At 45.7% G+C, this 21,883-nt stretch overlaps 2 protein-coding genes across 2 annotated transcripts in view; both read right to left on the minus strand.

The window, feature by feature from the left end:
• Positions 1-694: 694 nt before the first annotated feature.
• On the minus strand, positions 695-3,027 carry LOC131260436 (lysyl oxidase homolog 2B). Its single transcript, XM_058262150.1, has 2 exons — positions 2,802-3,027; positions 695-2,040 (listed from the first exon to the last, which is right to left on the minus strand). Exons 1-2 carry the CDS (start codon positions 3,025-3,027, stop codon positions 695-697), a joined length of 1,572 nt encoding a protein of 523 aa, XP_058118133.1.
• Positions 3,028-6,187: 3,160 nt separating this feature from the next.
• Positions 6,188-21,883, minus strand: part of LOC131259162 (G protein-coupled receptor kinase 2) — a 54,615-nt gene continuing 38,919 nt past the window's right edge. The window contains exons 7-12 of the mRNA XM_058260595.1: positions 13,571-13,676; positions 9,294-9,483; positions 8,972-9,220; positions 8,530-8,891; positions 8,203-8,466; positions 6,188-8,138 (exon numbers count right to left, since the gene is read on the minus strand). Coding sequence (XP_058116578.1) covers positions 8,037-8,138; positions 8,203-8,466; positions 8,530-8,891; positions 8,972-9,220; positions 9,294-9,483; positions 13,571-13,676 — 1,273 coding nt within the window. The 3' untranslated portion in view covers positions 6,188-8,036. The remainder of the gene's footprint in view (positions 8,139-8,202; positions 8,467-8,529; positions 8,892-8,971; positions 9,221-9,293; positions 9,484-13,570; positions 13,677-21,883) is intronic.

Below are 21,883 nucleotides of genomic sequence, written 5' to 3' on the forward strand. Positions count from 1 at the left end.
AAACCAATTCTCACCACTTTGTTTTTGGGTGAGACTATTTAGCGTTTTTTGCCAGTGTTTTCTCATGTTTTATTACACCCGGTTAGTACTCCAAAACAATACATTACACGGTGGATTAAACAAAACTGTCTAACAATCATTCATTATGATAATGTTTTGTTATATTTCTTCTCCCGATGTCATCCATATTGTTTATAATCTACTGCATTTGTTTTCAAAACTAATATAAACTAATTAAATGATAGTGTTTAGTGATTATAATTCATTAACCATTTGCACTCGCAGAGCCCTCACATTACTCTCCAAGAGTGCTGCGTGCTTTTAAAAAATAAAATCTTACTTGCCATTACTTGCCAACCATTCATTAGAAAATAATCAATTAATTTCATGTTTACCTATTTACTCAATATAAAAACAAAAATTATCAAATATAAATTGAGTCAATGCTTTCCGGAGTGCCTTTAGAAAGTTCTTATTATTGAAATTGAACACCAAGAAATGATAAATTGGATGAGATATAGGAAAAATAGTTCGTTAAGTCCCAACAGTTCATGACATATTTGTAGAATTAGAACATAGATTCAAAGAGATATATATAGAACGTATCTGAAAGGTTAATGCTTGGGATTCTAACCATCACGCAAGGAAAATGCTAACGAGTGGCATTTGTTGTCAGGGCTCGTCACGCCAGAAGTCAGGGCCGTTCCAGCTTGCAGTCAAACACGCGGGCATACGTTTGGGTGTAGAGCAGGCGGCAGGTGGCGGCGTTGTTGTCGAAGCGCATCTCCGGCACCTTGAACTCCGGGTTGATGGCCACCTTCATGGTGTACTCGCCGAAGTCCAGCTCGCTGATGTCCACCCACTGGCAGTCGATGTTGTGCCGGTAGATGTCGGAGCAGTTGACCGAGATGCCCTGGTCGCCGTAGTTGGCGCACGCGTACCTCGGCTCCACGCCCGGCAGACACTGGTTGTCCTCGAGGCAGAAGGAAGCCTTATGCCCCTCGGCCACCCGCCGGCCGCCCGCATCGATCACGTCGAACGTGGCGAACACCTCCATGCTGTGGTAGTGCATATGGCACAGGTGCCACTCCCACAGGTGCTTGGGAATGTGCGGCCGGAAGTCCGCGTTGCCCGTGTTGACGACGCGCGCCGTGAACTTGAGCAGCCGGCGCGACTCCAGGTGCCAGTTGGGGTTTTCGCGCTGAATCTCGTACGCTTGCGACGCCACGCAGTTCTCCTCCATGGCGCACTGCAGCAGGTACATCAGGCGGTCCTCCAGGTGCAGCGATTGCTCCATCTCCACGTGGTCAAACACCAGGTCGGCCATTTGTGACACGCACGTGACAGCCGCCACGTGGCCGCGCCTCTCGCTGCACCGCACACTGCGCCACCCGATCGGATCGTGCAAGCAATCGGCCAGCGATGACTCATTGCCGTAACACTCGGTTCCACTCAGCAGCAGCTCCGGCAGCTCCGCCACTTCCGGTTCCGAGAAGAAATCCGTCTGGACGGCGTTGTTCGCGTACCCCAGGCCGAGCTGACGGCAGACCACGTTTCCCTCCAGCAAACCCCACCCGTCGCCGCACACACTGCCCCAGCGTCCCGCCCCTTCCCCATCCACCATCCGTACCTCCACACGACCCTCGTCCGCGATACGTCCTCCCACAAGCCGCAGCTCCAACCGGCGCTGCTCACCCAACCGCTCCTTCGGAACCTTCATCTCCACCGGAACGGGTTTCTCAGTCGTCACCGGTTCGTCGTCCTCGTGCCGCTTGCAGATAACGCCGGCCGCCTCACCCGCCTCGCAATCGTTCGTGCCCCAACCGTCAAAGTGACACTCGGCCAGCTCCCGTTCCTTTCCGCCGCAGTACAGATTGTCCATCCAGAACTTACGCTTCGCCCGGCCAAAGTGCCCCGTGTGCGTCGGCTTGATGTGGCCCGGGAATCCCAGCTGCCGGCAGACGACCTCCGCCTCCGCCTGGTCCCACTCGTCGTCGCACACGGCGCCCCATTTGCCCGCGTGGAAGATCTCCACGTTTCCTGCCGAAAAAAGTCGTGGAACATGGGAAAGCAGGTTAAAAGAAAGTCTCTCAAAAAGAACCGCAATGGATTTGCGCAGATTTTCGTCCACAAGCTGCTTCGTTCGTGTCATCTTGTGAATCATATGCGAATCATGGCGTGGCTAACACAGGCTCCTTACCGCAACGTCACGGCGATGCGACGGTACCTTCATCGCACGAATCATTTTTCACTGTCAAACGAAGGAAAACGTTCCGCAGTCACATTTAAATGGTGCTTCTGAGGCGATGTCAAGCTTTGGGACACTTAGCTATCCGTTGTTGAGCCCAATCTATGTTCTAGGTAAAATACTGTGAATCCTGTGTCATGTACTTTTACCAATTTAAACTTATTCGCAAACAAAAACATTACATACAAACTAATAAAGTAAGTGTAAATCGATTGAAAATTGAATTCTATCCTAAAAACGAAATCCATATTAAATGCAATCAAGATAATTTAGGTAGTTAAAACACTCGCTTAATAATTCGAGAAACTATAATTGGCTTTTATGTAAATTAGTTCCATTTGACATAGAGAAATTAAATCAAAACAAGTTGCATTGGTACGAATGTATGAATTAGAATGATTAATCACATGTTATAAACGATAATTGTTTCATACAATTCTATATTCGGAAGAGGAACCTTAACCATCAATGTATGCTTAAGAAAAGATATGCAAGTTTTACGGCGAATTGCTTTTCTTTCTCCACCAATTCTTAATTGATCGAACGAACTCACCCTCAAAATCACCTCGACCACCGATCAGCTTGATTGCGCCATCTTCCTTCTTCAGCCGCTTCAGGTACTTTCGGACGAGATTTTCCCGCTGCAGCCGCGCCTCCTCCAGTGCCGACGTTCGATTGGAGTCGATACTGCCATCTACCTGCCTGACCCACGCCAGCACCACGATGACCAGCAGCACAGCGACCCTCGCAGCGGAAGAAACCGACGGAACCGACACCATTTTGTCTCGTTCCACATCCGAGAACGATCGCGCGATTACTGAACGGATCTTGCGGCCAATCCTCCGGGGCGAGCGGGCGTACGTCAGCGCTATCACGTCGCCGTTAAGTTCTCGGCCAATCTTCTGGTAGTCGGAAACGGCCGGGCCGGTTGACCGTCAAGAAAAGGCACACACAAACACAAACACCCTATCACTTTTTACCAATGTCACCCGCCGCTGACAGAATTGTGTCACCGATTGCGTCCGTCGGAGGCGGAATCAATTTAACCGAATCACATGCTTCGCCAACCGATCCGGTGCACGTGCTCACGACTGTGTGCACGGATGGTGCCCCCGTCCATGTGTCCGTGTTGGTGAGGAGCGAATCCCAGCAGTTCGCGTTGTCGGCAACAGTGGCCAAATAATTGAACCGATCAGTCACTGTTTGCTTGTGGTCCAAAAAAAGCCGTATTAAATGATAACGATTTGTTCCGAGTGCAGTTAAAAATGAATTCAACTTGATCTTGTCGGGTGGAGGAAGAGGGACAAGAAGTGCAAGTGAAATCGTTTTTTATGTGACCTTGACCAGCAGCTGTAAAAAAGGACATAGGATGCATTAAAAATCTCCTTTAAAGTTAGTATGTCTAGCCATAAAAGTTCAAAAAAGCCATTTAACGGATTTGATACATTTCAGTCAATTGAAGTCGATTTATTTGCGTCCGTTTGAATATACCGTCTCGATTGATTCAATAGACAATCTTTCTGCGTCTTGTTGATTCGTCTTCCCGGCTTGTTTGCTGCTGCTTCTTGTAGATGGTGTTGCTTTTATTTTTCTTCTCTCGACACGAGGCTTTCGCGTCGATGCCGTTCGCTTATCAATGAAACAGATGACTGTGGGACGTGTCTCGCGTCATGTTCATTTTTATACCGCAGCATCACATCAGTTCCGTGGCGTTCGTTCATCCATAAAGATCACAGAGCAGGCCAAGTGTTTGCTTCAGCTCCTGTTAACATCCAATCAAAATGTAAGGTTTTGCAAAGTTGTGTAATGATATGGGAACGGATCCGGTTATCGGCTCAATCTGCGTTTTTCTGGCTGGAAAATGGCAGTAGGAGTGAATGTTACAAATGAGCGGCTATACTGGTTGCATCGAGATAAGTTAGTATTTCCTAGAACCGTGCCTAAAATTTTATACCTTCGCAACTTTACCGTGCCACGATACAGGGCATTGACCTGTACGATTTCCCAACAAAAGATTTGTTAGTTTTAGTATAATATAGTACCGCATGATACAGACGGTATCACCTTGTACCGTCGTCCTTGCCATAATCTCCGTCGTTTGCTACGGTGAGTCGATTACTAATCGAGTAAGTGGAAGGAAAAACCTCAGCCTAAGCCGTCGACATTTTTCGCGGAGATTCAATAAGAGGAAGAAGAAGAAGTCAACGACAGCGGGAGAAGAATCATAAACGAAGGTTTTGCAATGGTGGAACATTTATCTTCGCGTACAACGTGTTATGGTAAAAGCGCCATCTTTATCTCAAAGAAAGAATCAACCGTTCATCAAACTTGAAAATCAATTCACAGTAAAATCGGATACAAACGTTGCATTTGTCAAATTAAAACCCAACAACTGTTATCACTTTATATGGAATATTGATTTAATTTGTCTATTTATTCATTAGTTTATATAGCTTTTCCCTTAGAGTGTTTGAACATTTTAAAATGTCCTGCCATACGTGAAGTTTTGTGTGACGCTAAAATTTCATTTCTGCTTATCAATCTAAAAAAATTCCTCCTCCTTTATGAGAGATGTAGTCAACTTTTGCATTAACTTTAGTTTCCGGAGCGGTCGATTTCCTTCTTACTGCCCCTGCCAATATCCAATTCGTCTCGAAAAGATCTGTTGTTCACTTCCAACTCACGTAAAGAAAATCTACCTCGTATCCGCTTAGCTAGCGTTCGCAAGTTTTCAAATCTTCTGCTCCATTGGGTATTGCATCCTTCCGTGCGATCTTCGTTTGTTTTTTGATACACTAGACTCCAAAACGACAGGATTTTATTGAGCTCGACGAACACGACAAGGTAGCGTTCAGTTCTGCGGGAGGAGGGAAAGTTTTGTGTTTCAATAATTTCATGCCTGCAGCAAGTGGGATAGCGCTTTTCATTTAGTGTTTATGTTACGTTTAGAGATTCTTGTACTTCATCATGTGTCGAAAACAATGTAATTAAACACACATACAAGAGTATAAATATGTTGCATCAACGACGGGACGAGAGTTGGGTCGCCCGGTCGATTTTCTCTCCACGATGGACGCGCCGCACTGGTTGTATGATGGATTGGTGGTGCGCAAACGTTACCGGTCCGGGTACGGAACACGACATCCAGCCAAACCGTTCCGTGCCTTTATTCACACACTCTGGTTCTACACCATTTACTTTCTACTATGTACAAAGACGATAAAACGTTGGAGGAGGTTTTGTGCTATAAGTGTCCTTTCATATAGTGAACTACTGCCAAGTGTTTGCTACGCGTTGTTTCTAAGCTTAGTTTTGCTTGAGTTAGAAGGGCGAACAAGATTCTGAGTTACATTTCCGTTTCGGCTTTTCCTACTTTACTACTGCGCGCAACGAAACGGGATGCTGATCATTACACTAGCCAAACAAAGCGCCCGACAAACTGCCCCATCGACTATTTACGCATGTACGAATCACAAAAATTATTAGCTCAATAGAAAACTAAAACAACCTAAATCGAGCACCAACGGTACATTGGCACGTAAAACGAATAATGTTTAGAGTATGTTGCTTCATGTTCTCGATTTGTTGCTTACGTAAAACATGTTTCCAATATAAAGTAGCATTACTGTTTTATTTTTTAATATTGTTGCATTCATATAAAACTTAAATAAAATTCGATAGCATATAAGATAAAATAAAAATACCATGGAAAGCACTTTGAAGCCCGCTCTTACGTGTTTTTTTTCTCTCTCTCTCTTTTTGTTTTGTGTGCTCCCATTGATACAAAGTTTTGAACACAATACTTTAAAGATTCCTTTTTAAAAACGCTAACCAATTCTCCTCCGGCGCATTGATTAAAGCTAAAACAGCCCTAGTAAATGATTGCTTTCACTCATTACATTGTCAACAACCAAACCCTAAATTCCTAATTGCTCACCCTTCGTCTCCGTGGCGTTTGTTCCGTCTGTGAGTGTAGGGAATTTGTTTTGTTTTGTTTTATTTTTTTTCCGCATCATCCTTCCTCTTTTCGGTAACTAGTATAGGTTTATCATACGTTATGCGATTGGACTTATCGAACTCCCCCTCACGCTGCCCTGGAAATATCATTCCTCTGTGCAATGCCTTATGTTGTGTTTATTATGGGTATTATGTGCGATAGAGTTGTGTTCTTCCCAACTCCCGTTCTTCAAATTTTTCCACTTCCTGCTTGCCCTGCTAGCTCCTAGTCACGAATAGTCTATAGTTTTTTTTTATAATTGATTAGTACATGAGTATGAAAGTTTGTTAAAAAGATGCATTCGAACATTAAGAGATTTAAGTACACTCCATGTACTTCTTCCACGCGGGATTGTGCAACCGACTGTCCACTGCTGTCTTGTTCTATTGATGTTAAATTATTGTAGGAAAATATTACAAACTTTAGTTTCAAACGTAATAGCGAAAGCCTTCGACAGTCAAAATCTGGTGACAAAAAATTAACCAAACTAATAACAGCTCACCAAAGATCGCTTTTCCACATGAATTATACAATGTTGGTTACATACACATCCAAGAGTGTATCACACAACGATATAAAGAAAAACAAACTCTGCTCAAATTTGCTGCCAAACAATTCGACAAAACAAGAAAAAAAAAAGAACACGAGAATAAACTTTTCCCACAGGATCACCTCCTCAAAAGACATGGTGGGAAGAATTTTGTTAGATACAGGTTCTAGCTTTGGCAAGATTCTCTTTATAACACACATCCTTAAAATCGATGTGTTGCACGTGCCGCTGACAGTTAATATCAATGTAATCTTAATGACACCCATCGTTTGCATGAGTTGGTTATTCAAAACTAAAACCAATACACTACATGTATAAAACCGTAATTTTTGCTTTAATTGTTTTACCAACTTAATTGAATCAACTGAAACGGTTTAGCGTTCTGCTTGCTAGAGCATGTTGCTAAAAAATTATTACATTTTACTGCTCAATGTAAACTTCATAACAAAACAAAAATTTATGCAAGAAAGCGATTATTTTCAAAGCATTTGTCTTGAGTCTTGAGGCTCATCTAAAACTCCCCTCCCTAGTACTTCGTCATCCTATACATACTTCGTTAAAATGAAGTACTACAATGTGGTTCCTAACATTACTGCTACGGTTGCTCTGTCGAACTCTATTGCGTTCCAAAACACGCGCTCATCCCACAAAATGCAATTTGGCCATAAGTCTAGAACATTTGCACGATTCGTGTCACGGTCTACTCCTCTCCTTCACTTTCCCCCATCTGCTCATTCTATCTCTGTCTATTTGTGGCCAAGTTTTGTTTCATTTCTTTTTGTTTTTAATTAACTACTTTTTGTGTGCGTATGAGAAAATGTTCACGTGCATAATTGTGTACCATTGACTGAGAGTGAGAGTTGAGTTATTTTATGAGTTGGTAATGGAGCGGATCCATTACTTCCTACATCTTACTAGCAGATCCATTTAGTAGCGGGAGGTGACGGTGAATATTTGCATTTGCTTGTTTGGTAGACGGGAAAAAAAGGTAGAAACATGTTCCTACCCCTCCGTCCAGTGTTCCGGTAGCCGAACAACACCACCAGGGTGTGGGAAAAGGGGGGATGCACCGTCACCCGGGAGTGTCACACAAGTCAAGAATCTTGGATAGGAATCCCCACACTTAGCTGGTGTGGTAGCTATTCCCTCATTCATCCAATCGTCATCTAAACCAACATTCGTCGCACGTTTGCAGCGTCCCGTGCTCGTGTTCAGTAAGATCCGGAGTGTGATTACACCTATCAACTCTCGTTCGGCGCCTGGCTACAGCTGACCGTCGTTTGACTAGAGGACAACAGCTTCTCGTTGAATGGTACCGGCTTTTCGCGGGCCGTTTGCTTCTTCTGAAATGTAAAACGTATTGTATTAAGAGTTGTAACAGATGAACACAAAAGGGTTTCGACGTACTTTTCTCCGGAATGGAAAACAGCCCGGTTTCTCCACCACCGGCGGTGCGTTGATGAGCAGGTCGGGCGTTGGGCACTCGTTCACACCGAACACGTTCAGCTCGCGGAAGCACTCGGTCTCGATCATCTCGTCCTGCCACGGTATTGACACGGAGCCCGTGTTGAACTTGGTGTAGAAGTTTTCGTCCGTCGCGTCCAGATTGACGCCCTTCACCGTCGAGAACTGCTCGATGTCCAGTACGTCTTTGGCATAAACAGCGTGTGGCTGAAATGGAAGCAAAAACCCGTAAGCAACCAAAAACAAACTACTCGGCTCACTGCCACTTACATCCGGCACGAACGGAGGATCATTTAATCCGGCCTCGAGCCGTTTCCAGTTAATACTGTTGAAGAACGGGTGCAGTTTAACCTCTCGCGCACCGTGGCGCCCGTTGCGGCATCCCAGCCGGCTCTTTACGACCTTCACTAGCAGCTGTTGGCACAACGATTTGGCTTCGTCGCTGAACTTGTGCGAGTACTTCTCCGGATCTTCCTTCACCCGCCGATCGACCTCTTCGCGCTTTACCTTTTCTTTGCGGGCCCGAAACGGTGCCTGCCCCTCGATCATCTCGTACAGCAGGCACCCGAAGCTGAACCAATCCGGTGAAAATGCGTACTTTTCATTGTCGATCACTTCCGGCGCCATGTACCCTGGAAGGGGAAAGAAAGATAGAGATTAAATACCCGAGATAAAAAAAACAAATCAAACCCTCCAACGCGCCCTCACTTACCTACGGTACCGACTCGTCCCCTGACCATTTCACCCTCGGGAATTTCAACGGCCAGTCCCAGGTCTGAGATGCGCACGTGGCCGTGATCGTCGAGCAGAATGTTTTCCGGCTTGCAGTCCCGGTACACGATTCCCTGCTGGTGTAGATGCTCTAGCCCGCAGACCACTTCCGCCGCGTAGAATCGTGCCCGGGTCAGCTCGAAGCCGGGTTCGCCACCCATGTTGTAGATGTGGAATTTTAAGTCGCCACCTTGTTGTGAAACGAAAAGTGCAACGACTTTAGAAATGAAACACCGAGTGGAATGTTGCTTCCCCTCACTTACCGTTCATAATCGTCAGCACCAAGCAGAGCGCGTCCTTTGTCTCGTACGCGTACGCCAGGTTCACCACGAATCGGGAGTTTATCTTCTGCAGTATCTGCTTCTCTATTAATACCATCGATTCGCCCTTTCGCTTCTTGATGCGCTTCTTTTCCAGCTTCTTGCATGCGTACATCTTTCCGGTGGCACGAACCTAGAAGCGTAGAAATGTGTTCGTACAGATGAACAAAAAAAAAACGTTATCTGCAATGTCCTTCGTGCACTGCAACGGACGAGAGGGTTGGGGTAGGGGTTTGTAGATTACATTCCATCCAATCAACACACTACCAGCGAGGTCATATGCAAGGAACGAAATCTATTTCCTGTTGTTCTGATTGACTGCTTCTCCCCTATGCATTGCGTTGGGATCGAACTTCATCATCCGGATTCAGAGCCGTTGTGATCCGGAAGCAGATCCTTTTGAATCCCATCCCATCCTTGCAATATTGCTACACTCCAGTAACCTTGATTGGTATCCCTTGCATCTGTAATAAGTCACCGGTTGAAGTAGAGACTCGGATGATCGATCCCAACCCGGATTCAGATCGGCCGGATCGATTCCCAACTATGGTTGGTACGGTGATACCTCATCACTAGTTGCTTCTTCTGAGGTCAAAATATGAAATCATAACTATGTCGACACGGACTGCATTATGAATGAGGTCCAATCGATAACGTTCGATTATCGGCATGCGTTCATATTGCACAGGTGATTCGATGGCGAGGTGAACCAACCACATCGGAGATCTTTAACGGTATAAAACAATATCAAACGTACTCGATGATAGCGATACGCAAAAATACCCCCCATCGGAGCAGAAGTGGTTCGATTGTTTGTGGACCTCAGAGTTATACCATTAGCGTGGTTCGGCGGGAAGGAAGCAACCGGCTCATGTACCTCGTAAAAGCATCATTTCCTTCCCCCCCCACCAAGGTTCGAAACGAACCATACCTGCGCACCCTGGCATGCCCTCTCGGGCGACGATGACGTTCAGGCACAACCGGAAGGGAAATGAATTATTCATCGAAACGCTAACCATGCGCTTACACAGTTCACCGTTCGTTACTTGTTTGGGTGACACACAAAACGAAAACTCGATGGCGGGTTGAGGGAGACAGACTGCCATGTTTCGTTCGCCGTCGTGGCCTCCCGCGCTCCGGGCGTACCGGCAGTATCCTTTTGTCGATCGCATTTTATTCTTCGACCTAACCAACCAAGGAGGGAGACCCCCACACTACACGCTATCCGTCCACTTCCCTAGGGCGTGACATTTTGTTTCCGTTTGCAACATCTCGATTTGAATTTGAATTACAAACAACATCAAGCGAGAACCCGGCGCTCTTCTCCGTGAAAGGACAAAAGCACGGTCGGAAAGCAGCCAAAGATACAGCCAACACGAAAGTACCGTCCCGTGTATGCACGGCAAATAGCATATTTATGCCGGATTTCGTCGTTCGTTACACTTTCGTTTCGAGAGTGTTGCGTACCGGCGGCACCGGGAGATTGAGAGTTGCATTTTCAACGGCCTTCTGGTGGAAATGTCAACCAACCGTTGGGTGGTAGGGTCCTAAGGAAGCATCGGAGGGTACACTTGAGTCTACCACTTAAGGCAAACCATTTTCTTGCCGCCCATTTCTCTCTCTTCTTTGCCTGCTAGACCAAACTCTGTATGCCCATCGCTAGAACCATCTACGTGATCCTCGTTGCCCTGCGGACCACCATTCGCAGCCACACTCTTTCCACTTCCTTCAACCCGACTGGAAACGCTCCGAACGTCTTATCCCGATCGCTTGTAGCTTCCTGCATATAAATTACCTGCAATTCAACGGTCGTTCTTATCACAGTCCGTTTCGCTAGTGTTAACGCGTCCAAATCGGTCGCAAAAGGGGGGTTGGCCGGGATGAATCAAGGAAAATTCTCCAACCAAGACCTTCCCAGCAGTGAGTCGGGGGATTGGAAAGTCGCCATTGGGTCCAAGCTGGGCTACTTTTCGGATTCTGGACGCGTGCGGCAGATGCCGTTGCACTGCTTACCTTTTCTTTCTCTCTCTCTCTCTCTTCCATTTCCATGTTTCACTTTCACAACACCCAAACACTCGGTTACACGTTCGCTAACATGCTAGACGCAGCTCTAGGATCCTAATCAATATTAATAACAGCGTCCCCGAGGCAACCTTCTTCGTGCGGCGGAAGATAGAATGTTACATTCACTTTTTCTCAACCTCAACTTGTTGCCTGCCGGCGGGTTTGGGGATGATTTTCATTTATCAACATAGTCTGCTCTGACACAAAGTAGTAAAAATAGCATGGTGTTCACTGCATTTTAGTGCTAGTGTTTCGTTTGCTTGCTTGGGTATGTTTGCCTATACATTTTCCTTGATTCCCATTTCAGGGTGAAATATTACAATTTAAGAAAATAACCTAACTCCGCCATTGTTGTGTGCTAAGCTCCTACTACAACTTTTTTGTTGTGAAAATGAAATTTTTATAGAAATTTACTGCTCAATGTGAAACCTTTAATAAATTCCCTGCCTTAGTTGCAGGATGACATAAAACAGATAGCATATTGTAAATGCATAACATCGCCACACACAATGACACCAAAGCTCGGAGGATTTGGACAAGTAAATTGTCCCCCAAACGAATCCTATACCCAAACGAATCCTTTGTAAAAAAAAACCATACCACCCACCCGCAAAGTCGGGATTCTGGTTGTACCGAGAAGACACACTTTTCCATTGAATGTGAAATGTTGCTTAAATTAAACCTCGCCCACCCAAAGTTAGTTACATTGGCCATTGGGTGGCAGGGGGCGGTAAGACTCCAACGAGCGAAGAGAGTGTGGAAGATTGCAAAATTCCTTACAAAATGGGTGTCCACCAGTGGAGTGCGACCCAGAAGGACGTCGTTTCAGGCGACTGGAACAATCTGTTCCGTGTTGTTCATCCCCATAGTGCCGCCCCTTTAAAGTCCACACGGTAATCATCCCGCACGTGCACCAGCTTTAGGAAAATCGATACAACACTGGCCGGGAAGCGAACGGCGGAAGTACCGGAAGGAAGGAAGGTACAAAACAAAGGGGACAAAAAAAAAACGACGACGAAGACGAATAATTGCATCCATCGCCCTCAGTTAGGGGGGAGGGGAGGCGAATGGTTCGTTTCACGTTCTTGCCTTAATTATGTTCTCTTATCCACCGACTTACTTCGGCGGAGCGATTCCACTTTAAATATGCACCGCTCGCGATCCCTCCCTCCCTCCCCATGTCGTTTCGTGCAGTTTAGTGTTGATTTTGTCTTTCCATTGAACCAAGTGCATGAATATATTATGGAGTTACACAATCCCTTCTTCAGCTTGTAGGCAATGAAAAAAGGGAATTATTAATTTTTCGAACAACGAACATTGGAAGGGGGAAAACGGTATTCGGGTGTGGGAAAGTGGAACTTTTTGTACGAGGTCCCTAATTTCCAACAACATGCAAAGCACCCTCTAGAGACTACGACCACGCGGCGTTTGGGAAGCCCACATGCCCGGGACGATTCCGCTAATGTTCTGCACGAGCTCAGTGGCCAGCTTTCCGGCTCTGTTCTGTTGAGTGTCGTCGCCCCGCAATTTGGGCATCCCGGGTGTGTGTTTTCGCAGAAAGGCCCCAAATCGCCGAGTGATCTCGTACGGCCTTCGCCTACGCAAGCATTTTATCGACAGAATTATGTCAAAATTCATCTCGACCATTCCCGGCTCTAGCTAGGCAAGCGACATCCAGCCAAAGCCCCTGTGCACGACGGACACACACGGATCCACCCGGGAACGCAAAGTTTTTTCGCTCCACCGCAATTTTTCCTACAGTTTGCTCCCGGGTCGAAAACGCACCGAGAGGGTAGGGGGGAGGGAAGCGTGCGGATGAAAGTCTGCCAAAAAGTCTTTCCCGAAACGGACCATGCTGTTTTTGCTTGCTGCGCTACGGCTCTGTTTTTGTGTGTGTGTGTGTGTATTAGTATATATCCAGCCTAGCATTTATTTTTATTGCTCCTTGCCCTACGCGTCGTCTACAAAGGGCAGAATTGGCTTTTTCTTTTTTTTTCCTTTTTTTTTCTTTGGTAGCGGTACGGAAAACTCGCGAACTGCTGAAAAATCTTTTTCGCCACCGAGAGTGGTGGCAGCAGCCTGGGTGGGAGGGTGAGGTAGTGGAAGTGGGAGGTCCTCCTCGTCCGCCAACACGAGTCCGTTCCGATGGCACCTACCTGACATGCGCAGACTTCACCGAAGCCACCCTTTCCCAGCACGCGGTACATTCGGAAAGTTTTGTAAGTAACCGGCTGGGCCTCGAGCCATTTCCACTGGAGGTATCTGTGTGTGAGAGAAGAAATCAAAGGGGAGAAAAATACGGTACGGTTAAAAAGCGGTCCAGTTCGTTTGATATTCACGTACAAAGAAGAAAGAGAAAACTCTACCAAAATGGGCTAAAAGCGCGACGGAAGGAGAGAAAAAATTAAGTAAAACACTGCCCAAAGACCTGAGGACAAAAGTCGAATTAATTAGACCCAATCATCGAACCTCACCTCGCTCCGTGATCGGTTTCCCATTATCACGCAAATGTTTCTGGTTGCGTGAAAAAAAAAAGCCTCAAACCGTTTAAAAGCATGGAAGGAAATCGATGAGCAAGAAAAAAAACGAACCAAGTAACAAGAAAGCATCCGCTTTTTGAAACTCAAACAGAAAATGCAAAACCCAAAGGCGCAAAAGACCCGAAAAGAGGGAAAATTTGAGCCCCAGAACGAGTGCGGCTCGATCCATTAAAATCACGCGAAAGTTTGTTCATGTTCGCCCCTAAAAAACAAAAAAACACAAGCAAAGCAAAACATCATAAGCTGCCGGTTGCGAGCGAGACCTATCAGATGTAGAAAAGTTTCCACGAAACTCCATGATAAACCATCAGCATCATCATCAACATCCTCACCCCGTGCTCAGTAACCTCTCTCTTCGTGACACAAGGACAGCAAACACAACCACTCGTTCGGTCTTTGCACAAACAGATCCAAAAGCAGCAGCAATCGGGCAAAAACATTGCCAACCAAGGTTTAGGCACCCCCGCAAAGGAAAACCCTCTCCAAGCAAGTGTAAAACTCTCGATCTACTCCGGCCCGGGGGAGAGCCTCAATCAATTCCACCATCTTGCTGCTGCTGCACGGATAACAATAAAAGACAGCAACATTTATGATTTCTTTTTTTCCATCGACTCTTCCATTCACTTGCGATCGATTCGTGTTCCTTTTTTTTTCCGAGCCGGCTGGCTTAGCTTGGGGAAGGTAAAACCAGCATCAACACGAAGCCCACGCGCGGTTTCCACTCGCATCCCCCTGTGTACCCTGCGAGAGGATTAGCAAGAAAAGCTCCGGTAAAGTGTGATTCCGAGCGAAGTTTACCAGGGAAAACCATCCTCTCGTGCAACCATCAACAAAAAAAAAGCTGGGCCGAGAAAAGGCGACGGCTCGGTACAATAATCGGTTGCCCGGAAAGGTTATCGAGTGTTCCGGGAGGATTTCGTTTATTTTTAAAAGCACCGAGCGATCGATAGCGGAGGCGACAGACCGCGCCAGGCCACACTTCACTCGCCCCCGCCGCACGCATAAGCACCTGTTGATGGGAGATAAGCGAATTTGTACTACACTTTTATGATCCTCCCCCACCTCATTTTGAAATGGCCTATAAATCCCGATTTTCACGAGAAACACAAGGTTAGGCGGTCAGTAAAAGTGGCAGACGTGTCCCATGGAGTGTTGGGAACATATTAATCGGACTCGATCTCTGGTCGAATCGATCCACATTCCGGGATCAAACATATTTCCGTCCGGCTACACCGGTTCGGTGTAAAACAAAATCCATAGCCACACCCTATGGGATGTAATCAAACACCAAATGGAAAGTAAACAAAGTGTCGTAAAGCGTTGTGACACCGTGAGTTGTGTGGACGTCGATGTGTTAAGATCCAGAATCTAAATTAACATGTTTGCAGAACTAGTAGATCGAGAGTCTGGATTCAGATCCCGTGGTATCTTGATCCAGAATCGGGATTCGAATCACTTGATATGATCTGCCATGATTCCTGATGTCCCAATGTGTGGATCTAGATTTGTTATACATCATCTGTCACAGCAAAGGCGTCGGATTCGATCCGGATCGGCTGAATCGAGTCCTAGACTGAGATCAATTTTTCTCATCACTACTCCTACGGTTCAGTGTGTTTTAAATCTAATAGCAGCGCATCAATATATGAGAGGGTAGCTTGCTTGCTTCGACCATGTTAACCATGTACACATTTAATTTGATTGTCTCCTGACGGGTTCAAATTTAATATACCGCACTCATGGGCTCATTACTTTTAACAACCCGGTCCCCCGTAGTAAAGGTGTGTGCGTGTTTGGGGAGGTTTATCTATTTCATGTTCTATCTCCAACCGGCACAGGAGCGTGTTGTTTTATCGTCCTTTCCCCGAGGACAATTTAGTTGATTGAATTTGACAAGTGTCGAGAAGTGTGTCGCAACGTCGCCTGGGAGAGTAATTTTTGTTAAAAGTACATCCTTGACGTTACAAGGAACGAAAACATGTCGCTGATGATGGTGAACAGTTCTTCGATTTTTTTTCTATCGAAAAGCTTCTACGCAGGATTGTGTGCACGTACGAAGAAAATCCTTCGTTCCATTTAACCGTCGCTTCACGCATCGAAGCAAATTTTCACTTCGATGCACATGTTGATCAAGTGTAGGCCGACGATGAAGATGCTTCCCGTGTCAGACCTGCCAGGGGCTGTCGTCCACATTCGGCGCCGTGTAGCAAACGGGGCGCACGGTAAGGGACACAGCAAGAAGCGGCCGGTGATTCCCTGTCATCCGAACCGAGAGCAAACAGACAATTTTCCCAGCTCGTCGTTTCCGATTTGCTTGACCATGCGTGGCTGCAAGCGGTCTATCATGCCCGCAACGTGGGCCGGAATCTAAATCCATAACTGACATGGTGCCCGCCCGTCCGCAAACAAACCTCACGCGCGCCCGGCATCTTCACTAAACGTCTGGTGTCGTTTGGGATATTTACCGAGAAAAACGAAGTCCCGGAATGGCACACACTAAACACTCGAATGAGTTCTTCATTCGTGTGACATTATGAGGGGAATGTGCTTTCCTGATGGAAGAAGCGTTGGTACTTCAAAGCGCGAGGAAAAAGATCCCATCGCCCCGCTGAAATAGATCCAGACTTAACACAAACTTGTTGCCACAAAGAGCGAAAGAGAGCCAGCAATCGTCCTGGTTTTGTGGAAAAAGCGAACACGGTCGCGGAAGGACTCATTTTTCCACTAACGACACTCTCGACTCTCCATTCGGTTCCCAAAAGTCACCTTCAATAGAGTTTGCAATCAACCGAGCGCAATGGGGATGTAAATGTCAAAGTTTTCCTAGGAAAAATCAATTTGGCCAACGTTACTTGGCGTGTTTACACTGGCTGTGTGTATGTGGGGAGGGCGCTGTGGCAACGAGCTTGGAACCGGGAACGTTCGAGAGTGTCCTCGTCCGACGTACGCCAGGCGTAGAGCTAAAGCGCGTCGTGGGATATTTTCCAATCATGGCAATGTAATCATCGGCACCACCATTCCGGATCGCTGGAACGTATGTTTCTGGCGCTGTCTATATTCCACCGGGGACCGAGGGAGCAATGTCCGGGTTGGTATGCACTTAGGGAAACTGCTTTTCAGTCGCGAACGGAGGGAGTTGTGGGCGGAATATCAAACAAACACGATATGTGTAATCGAGAAATAATTGAATTAAACCAAGGAAGAGATCCTTCCCCAGTTGACAAGTGATTTACTCGTCCAGATGCCACTCGGTACACACATGCACACACGAGCGAAAATGTAAGCAAAGGATCCGTAGCATGTTCCGGTCTTTTGATCACGATGAAATTCATCTCTGGTTTACCTCTTTTTTCACTTTTAACCAACCTTCACCCAAACGAAACGAGTCCCATTCGAAGATGCCAAACAGCGTCAGAAGAGCTGGTATGACCGATTTCACTCGACGGATTCCAATTTCCACCACCTTCTACTAGAACAGTTTTCACGATTAGGATGTTGGATAAACCCTTCTCTGTCGTCTCCCACCCGGCGGAGGAAAAGAAACATCCAGGCATCATTAATTCGCAGATGATGTATGTTTTGCTCGGTTGTACATCTAATACCTGACAACACACATCGCGAAGGCGAAAGCAGTCGCTGGCCACACCAACCAGACTCGCCACCATTTCACACCCGGGAGAGAAAGGAAACGTTCGCGAACATGAGCGATGTCTTCGGTTAGGGCTAAAGATGGCCGGCTCGAGCTCTTTCGCACCCGCAAGCGAAATCGTTCGAGGAATCCGGAAAGGTACCCTTTATGGATAAAGCTGGAGTCAGATGGCAACAAGCGCTGTGGCCGGAAGTCATCCGTCAAAGTTTATGCCTTTATTGATTTTGTTCCCAATGCTGACGCTGTTTTTGTTGCTGTTTACGCTACCATCGTTCGTCTCGTTATCGTACCTCGCAATCGAGGAGCATACACACACCCACATACAGTGGGTGGCCAATCGGGAGTGCAGCTTTCTCGGGAAAAACGATTTATTACAAATTGGCTAAATAATGAGTGCAATAAAGTGGAATACGAAATTACACCTAATTTATCGCAGACTTGACTCTCTCTCTCTTTTTCTCTCGTGCGTCACTGAAGGATACCGGACGGATGTCGCGGCGAAAGATTGAAGAAAAATGTGTTCTTTTGTGCACAGTTGAGTTAGTGATCGGAATAGAAAATCTTTTAACGGATTTGAATCCGACTAACGAATTATCGTTTGTTGATTCGATCCTTTTAGTAACTCTTTTAAGATTTTATCCTTTGGATCAGAATCTATTAATTTTTCTTTAGTTTTTGCAAAACCTTTGTGATGATCTTTCTACTAACAAGAATGATTCACTCTCTTATTCTTACTCATTACGTACATCACTAGTTTGGATACTTTTGATTGAAAAATAGTACAAAAAGGTTGATGGTGAAGCTATCTTTTTCATCATTTAATTGCAACGAAAAGTAAAAGTAAAATATCAAAAAATGATATTAAAAGATAGAAAAAAATAAACCACAAAATGTTACTTTAAATTATGTAAAAAACTGAGCTTTTATCATATAAAATATAAAAATTCCATGCAAAGAGATACTAAAGCGTAACAATCATCATGCAACAGTAAATAAATAGAGATCTTTAAAAACAGAAAACAGAACAGAAGACCCCAAAAAGGAAAGCCCAAGCATTGATGATGATGTACATCAAAACAAGCTGATCTAACTTTTGCGGAAAACCAAACGGGAGAATACCCGCCGAGCTGTAACTGTTATCAACAAACGTTTCACGTTTCATTAGTTTCGCCTGGCTTCGACTCACTGCCAGAAGAATATCCAATTCCAGATCCAACTGCAATCGAGTCAGTCCGTTCAGTGTTTCATCAGCTGAGTGCCGGCTACACTGCATCAAGTGCCATTGAAAGTCCCTTACCACTCCCCTACCCTACCCTAGCCTAGCCTAGCTCACAAGCAGCGACGACCGAGTAAATCGAACCCTAATGAGCTGGCCAATAATAATGACATACCGAGTGCGGGCCAACTTTTCCACACAATCGTCATCTTCATGCCGAGTGCGTACCACCACCACCACCACCAATACAACGAACCAAACGCAGGGCGCACAACTCTGAGTGCGGCAAGTTTGCGCCGGCGGCACTAATGGAAGTAGATAAAAGTTTTCACTCTCCGATGGCACCGATGGGGCGGGGAGGGTGGGTTTTGGGCCCCTACGGCGTACTAGATTCGAGTCGAGTATCGTTCTTACCCGGATCGCACACAGGCTCCTCCGGCAGTTCCACATGTTGCAACAAGGGAAACAGTTGAAGGACATTAGGGGCACTGTAAGCTGATGACACAGGCCACTTGGTTAACGAGGCCGCGTTCCGGTAAAGACACGATGGAGCCCATCATACACACCCACACACATTAGGTCTCGACTATTGATATCGTATCTGGTGAACAGTTTTCACTTGAGCCACTGTAAAATCTATTCTACAAAGGTTCACTAAAAAAAAAGAAAAAGCCACAAGTTGACGGAAAAAGGGAACCCGATGGGAAATACTACCCTTTTCCACGGCAGAAGAAAACGCTCCGCAAACGTTATCTCGAAGCAATTCGCCCCGCAAAGGAACGCTGTAATAAAATAGACAGAAAGTTGATCCGAAAGGACACTGGAACAATTTCAACTCTTCCAGCGCAATGGAATTCGATATTACATTCCGCAATTTCCGCACCAAATACGATGCCGGCCTTTTTCGTGCTTCCTTCGTAAACATTTCGATAGATTCTTAAAAAACATTTCACATTCACCAACTTTTCGCCCCTGGTCGGGGGCTTCTTTATGGTTCGCTCTAATTGGTACACATTTATCACGACGCAAACAATGGCGCATGGTGGAAGTATTTCTCGTGCGGGAGCCAATTTAAGTCGGAACGCTAGAAACCTAAGGGTTTTATAGAGCAAGGATTATCGTTCCAGAAACGAGGAGCTTTTAAAACATAATATCTTTTTTAATTGCTAGACGAACGAAATTGATCCAATTTGTCTAAAATGTCTTTTGAAACAAATATCGATACTTGTTGTTGCCAAATAAAATAGAATATTCACAGAATTCCAACAACATTTCGGGTCGAGAAGCTGCAAACTGAAAGGCAAGGCAATCCATTGCTGAATCGACAACGGAATGCAAGTCACGAGAATGTAACACACAGAAGAAGTTAGAGTACTCTCGTTTTTCTTCATTGCATCATAAATTATCTCGTTTCTGTTCGATTGACAGCACGTCGAGGAAATGACGGCAGAATTCTGTAACAACCGGCTAATAGATGTTGAAACAGAAACGCATCGTCATCGCCCTGCGTCGAGCGGAAAGGAAAAGCGCACCGTGATGTTAGTTTCCTACGGCAAATTCTTCCTCTTTGGCAAGTGTGAGACGTGAACGTGTAATATCGAACTACGACGGGTACACGTTCAATATACCTATCAAATTGTCAAACTATATGCTCGGTGAAGATCTCCACTTACTTTGCCAACCACGAGCAACATATGTCAGTCGCCCGATGGCCTCGTTCTTGGGCAAACAGCACGGCGGTTCCAGATTCCAATTTACCAACCATATACCGTCCCGTCGTCCGCCGCAGCCAAGTCTGACCCCGTTTGTTATCTCGGGGGCGCTGAATAAATTACCACGGTGACATTGGAGGTTAAGTGCCTTTTCATTTATATAAGGTCTCCCCAGGTCCCGGGCATCGCACACCGCATTCCAGTAAGATCAGGCACGCGCGCCTCCGAAGCCAATATCGTCCCCAATCGCGACCGCTTGATCGTGTGTGTGTGTGTGTGGCTCGCAAATTGGCATCACTTTCGCGTTGATGCAAATAGACGCGATGGTGGAAGATCGTTAACACCATTAATTCACGGTTTCTTTAGGAAAGAATAACGAAGACATTGTAAGAAAGACATTAAAAGAAAAACATATGAACCATACCAAAAATTGCACTTCATGGTGGACAAGCTTCCCTCGCAGTCAATAATGATTATTTATCGATACTGACTTCCTCACAGTTAAATCGCAAGGACTTGGCGTAGTTCATAAAAGTCCATCAATCGCCAAACGTCCGCACAGAACAGTGTATCGTTTTTCAACTGTGTATCTTCCGGTTCCTAAAATGTCCATGCGCTTCGCCACTTGTAAGCGGCTCCGGTCAAGAATGCGAGAGCTTCAACAGAAATCCGATGTCTTGCGGGAGAAGTGTCACCGAAAAACTGAAAATGATACGCTTGTCGTTTTTGGACATTGTGAGGGGATGGTTTCTAGTTTCGCATAAATCAATCCACGAACGCTCTTCGCAAATTTCTCAGGAGGTCGAACGTGATTTATCATTAAGTGTATCTATTCCTACTGTTCCGGCATTTCTTTACCCTTTTCGGTAGTACGTACGTAAAGAGAATGTTTTCAAAAATACTTTGTATTACGATCCTTAAAGAAATACATTAAATAAATAACCTTAAAGGTTTAAACCACCATAGAAAGAAAGAAAAATGCCATCCGTTCAAAACCCAACCCTACATCAACTCCTAGGAACTGTTGCCCAATATTTGCACGCATCCAATGTGCACGTTTGTTGTTTATCTTGTCGTTTATTTTCACCGTGACTCTAAGCTGGCACGATAATGTGGCATGAAAAATGGACCAACGTGCGCGATTTCTCTTCGTTAGTCTTCCTTCGCCGGTGATGGAAATCCCCCTCGGGAAGAAGTCCCTCCCCGTCCTTGGTATTACCTTGACGTGGCTGGCTTTTCGAATGTGCTGGAAGCTGGAAAATTGAATTCGAAACCACATCAATCACTTCCGAAGCACACTTAGAAACACGGGAGCAGAAGCGGCACCAGGCGAACGAAATGCCGATACGCAT

Source organism: Anopheles coustani, chromosome 3, assembly GCF_943734705.1.
Source record: "Anopheles coustani chromosome 3, idAnoCousDA_361_x.2, whole genome shotgun sequence".
NCBI lineage: Eukaryota > Metazoa > Arthropoda > Insecta > Diptera > Culicidae > Anopheles > Anopheles coustani.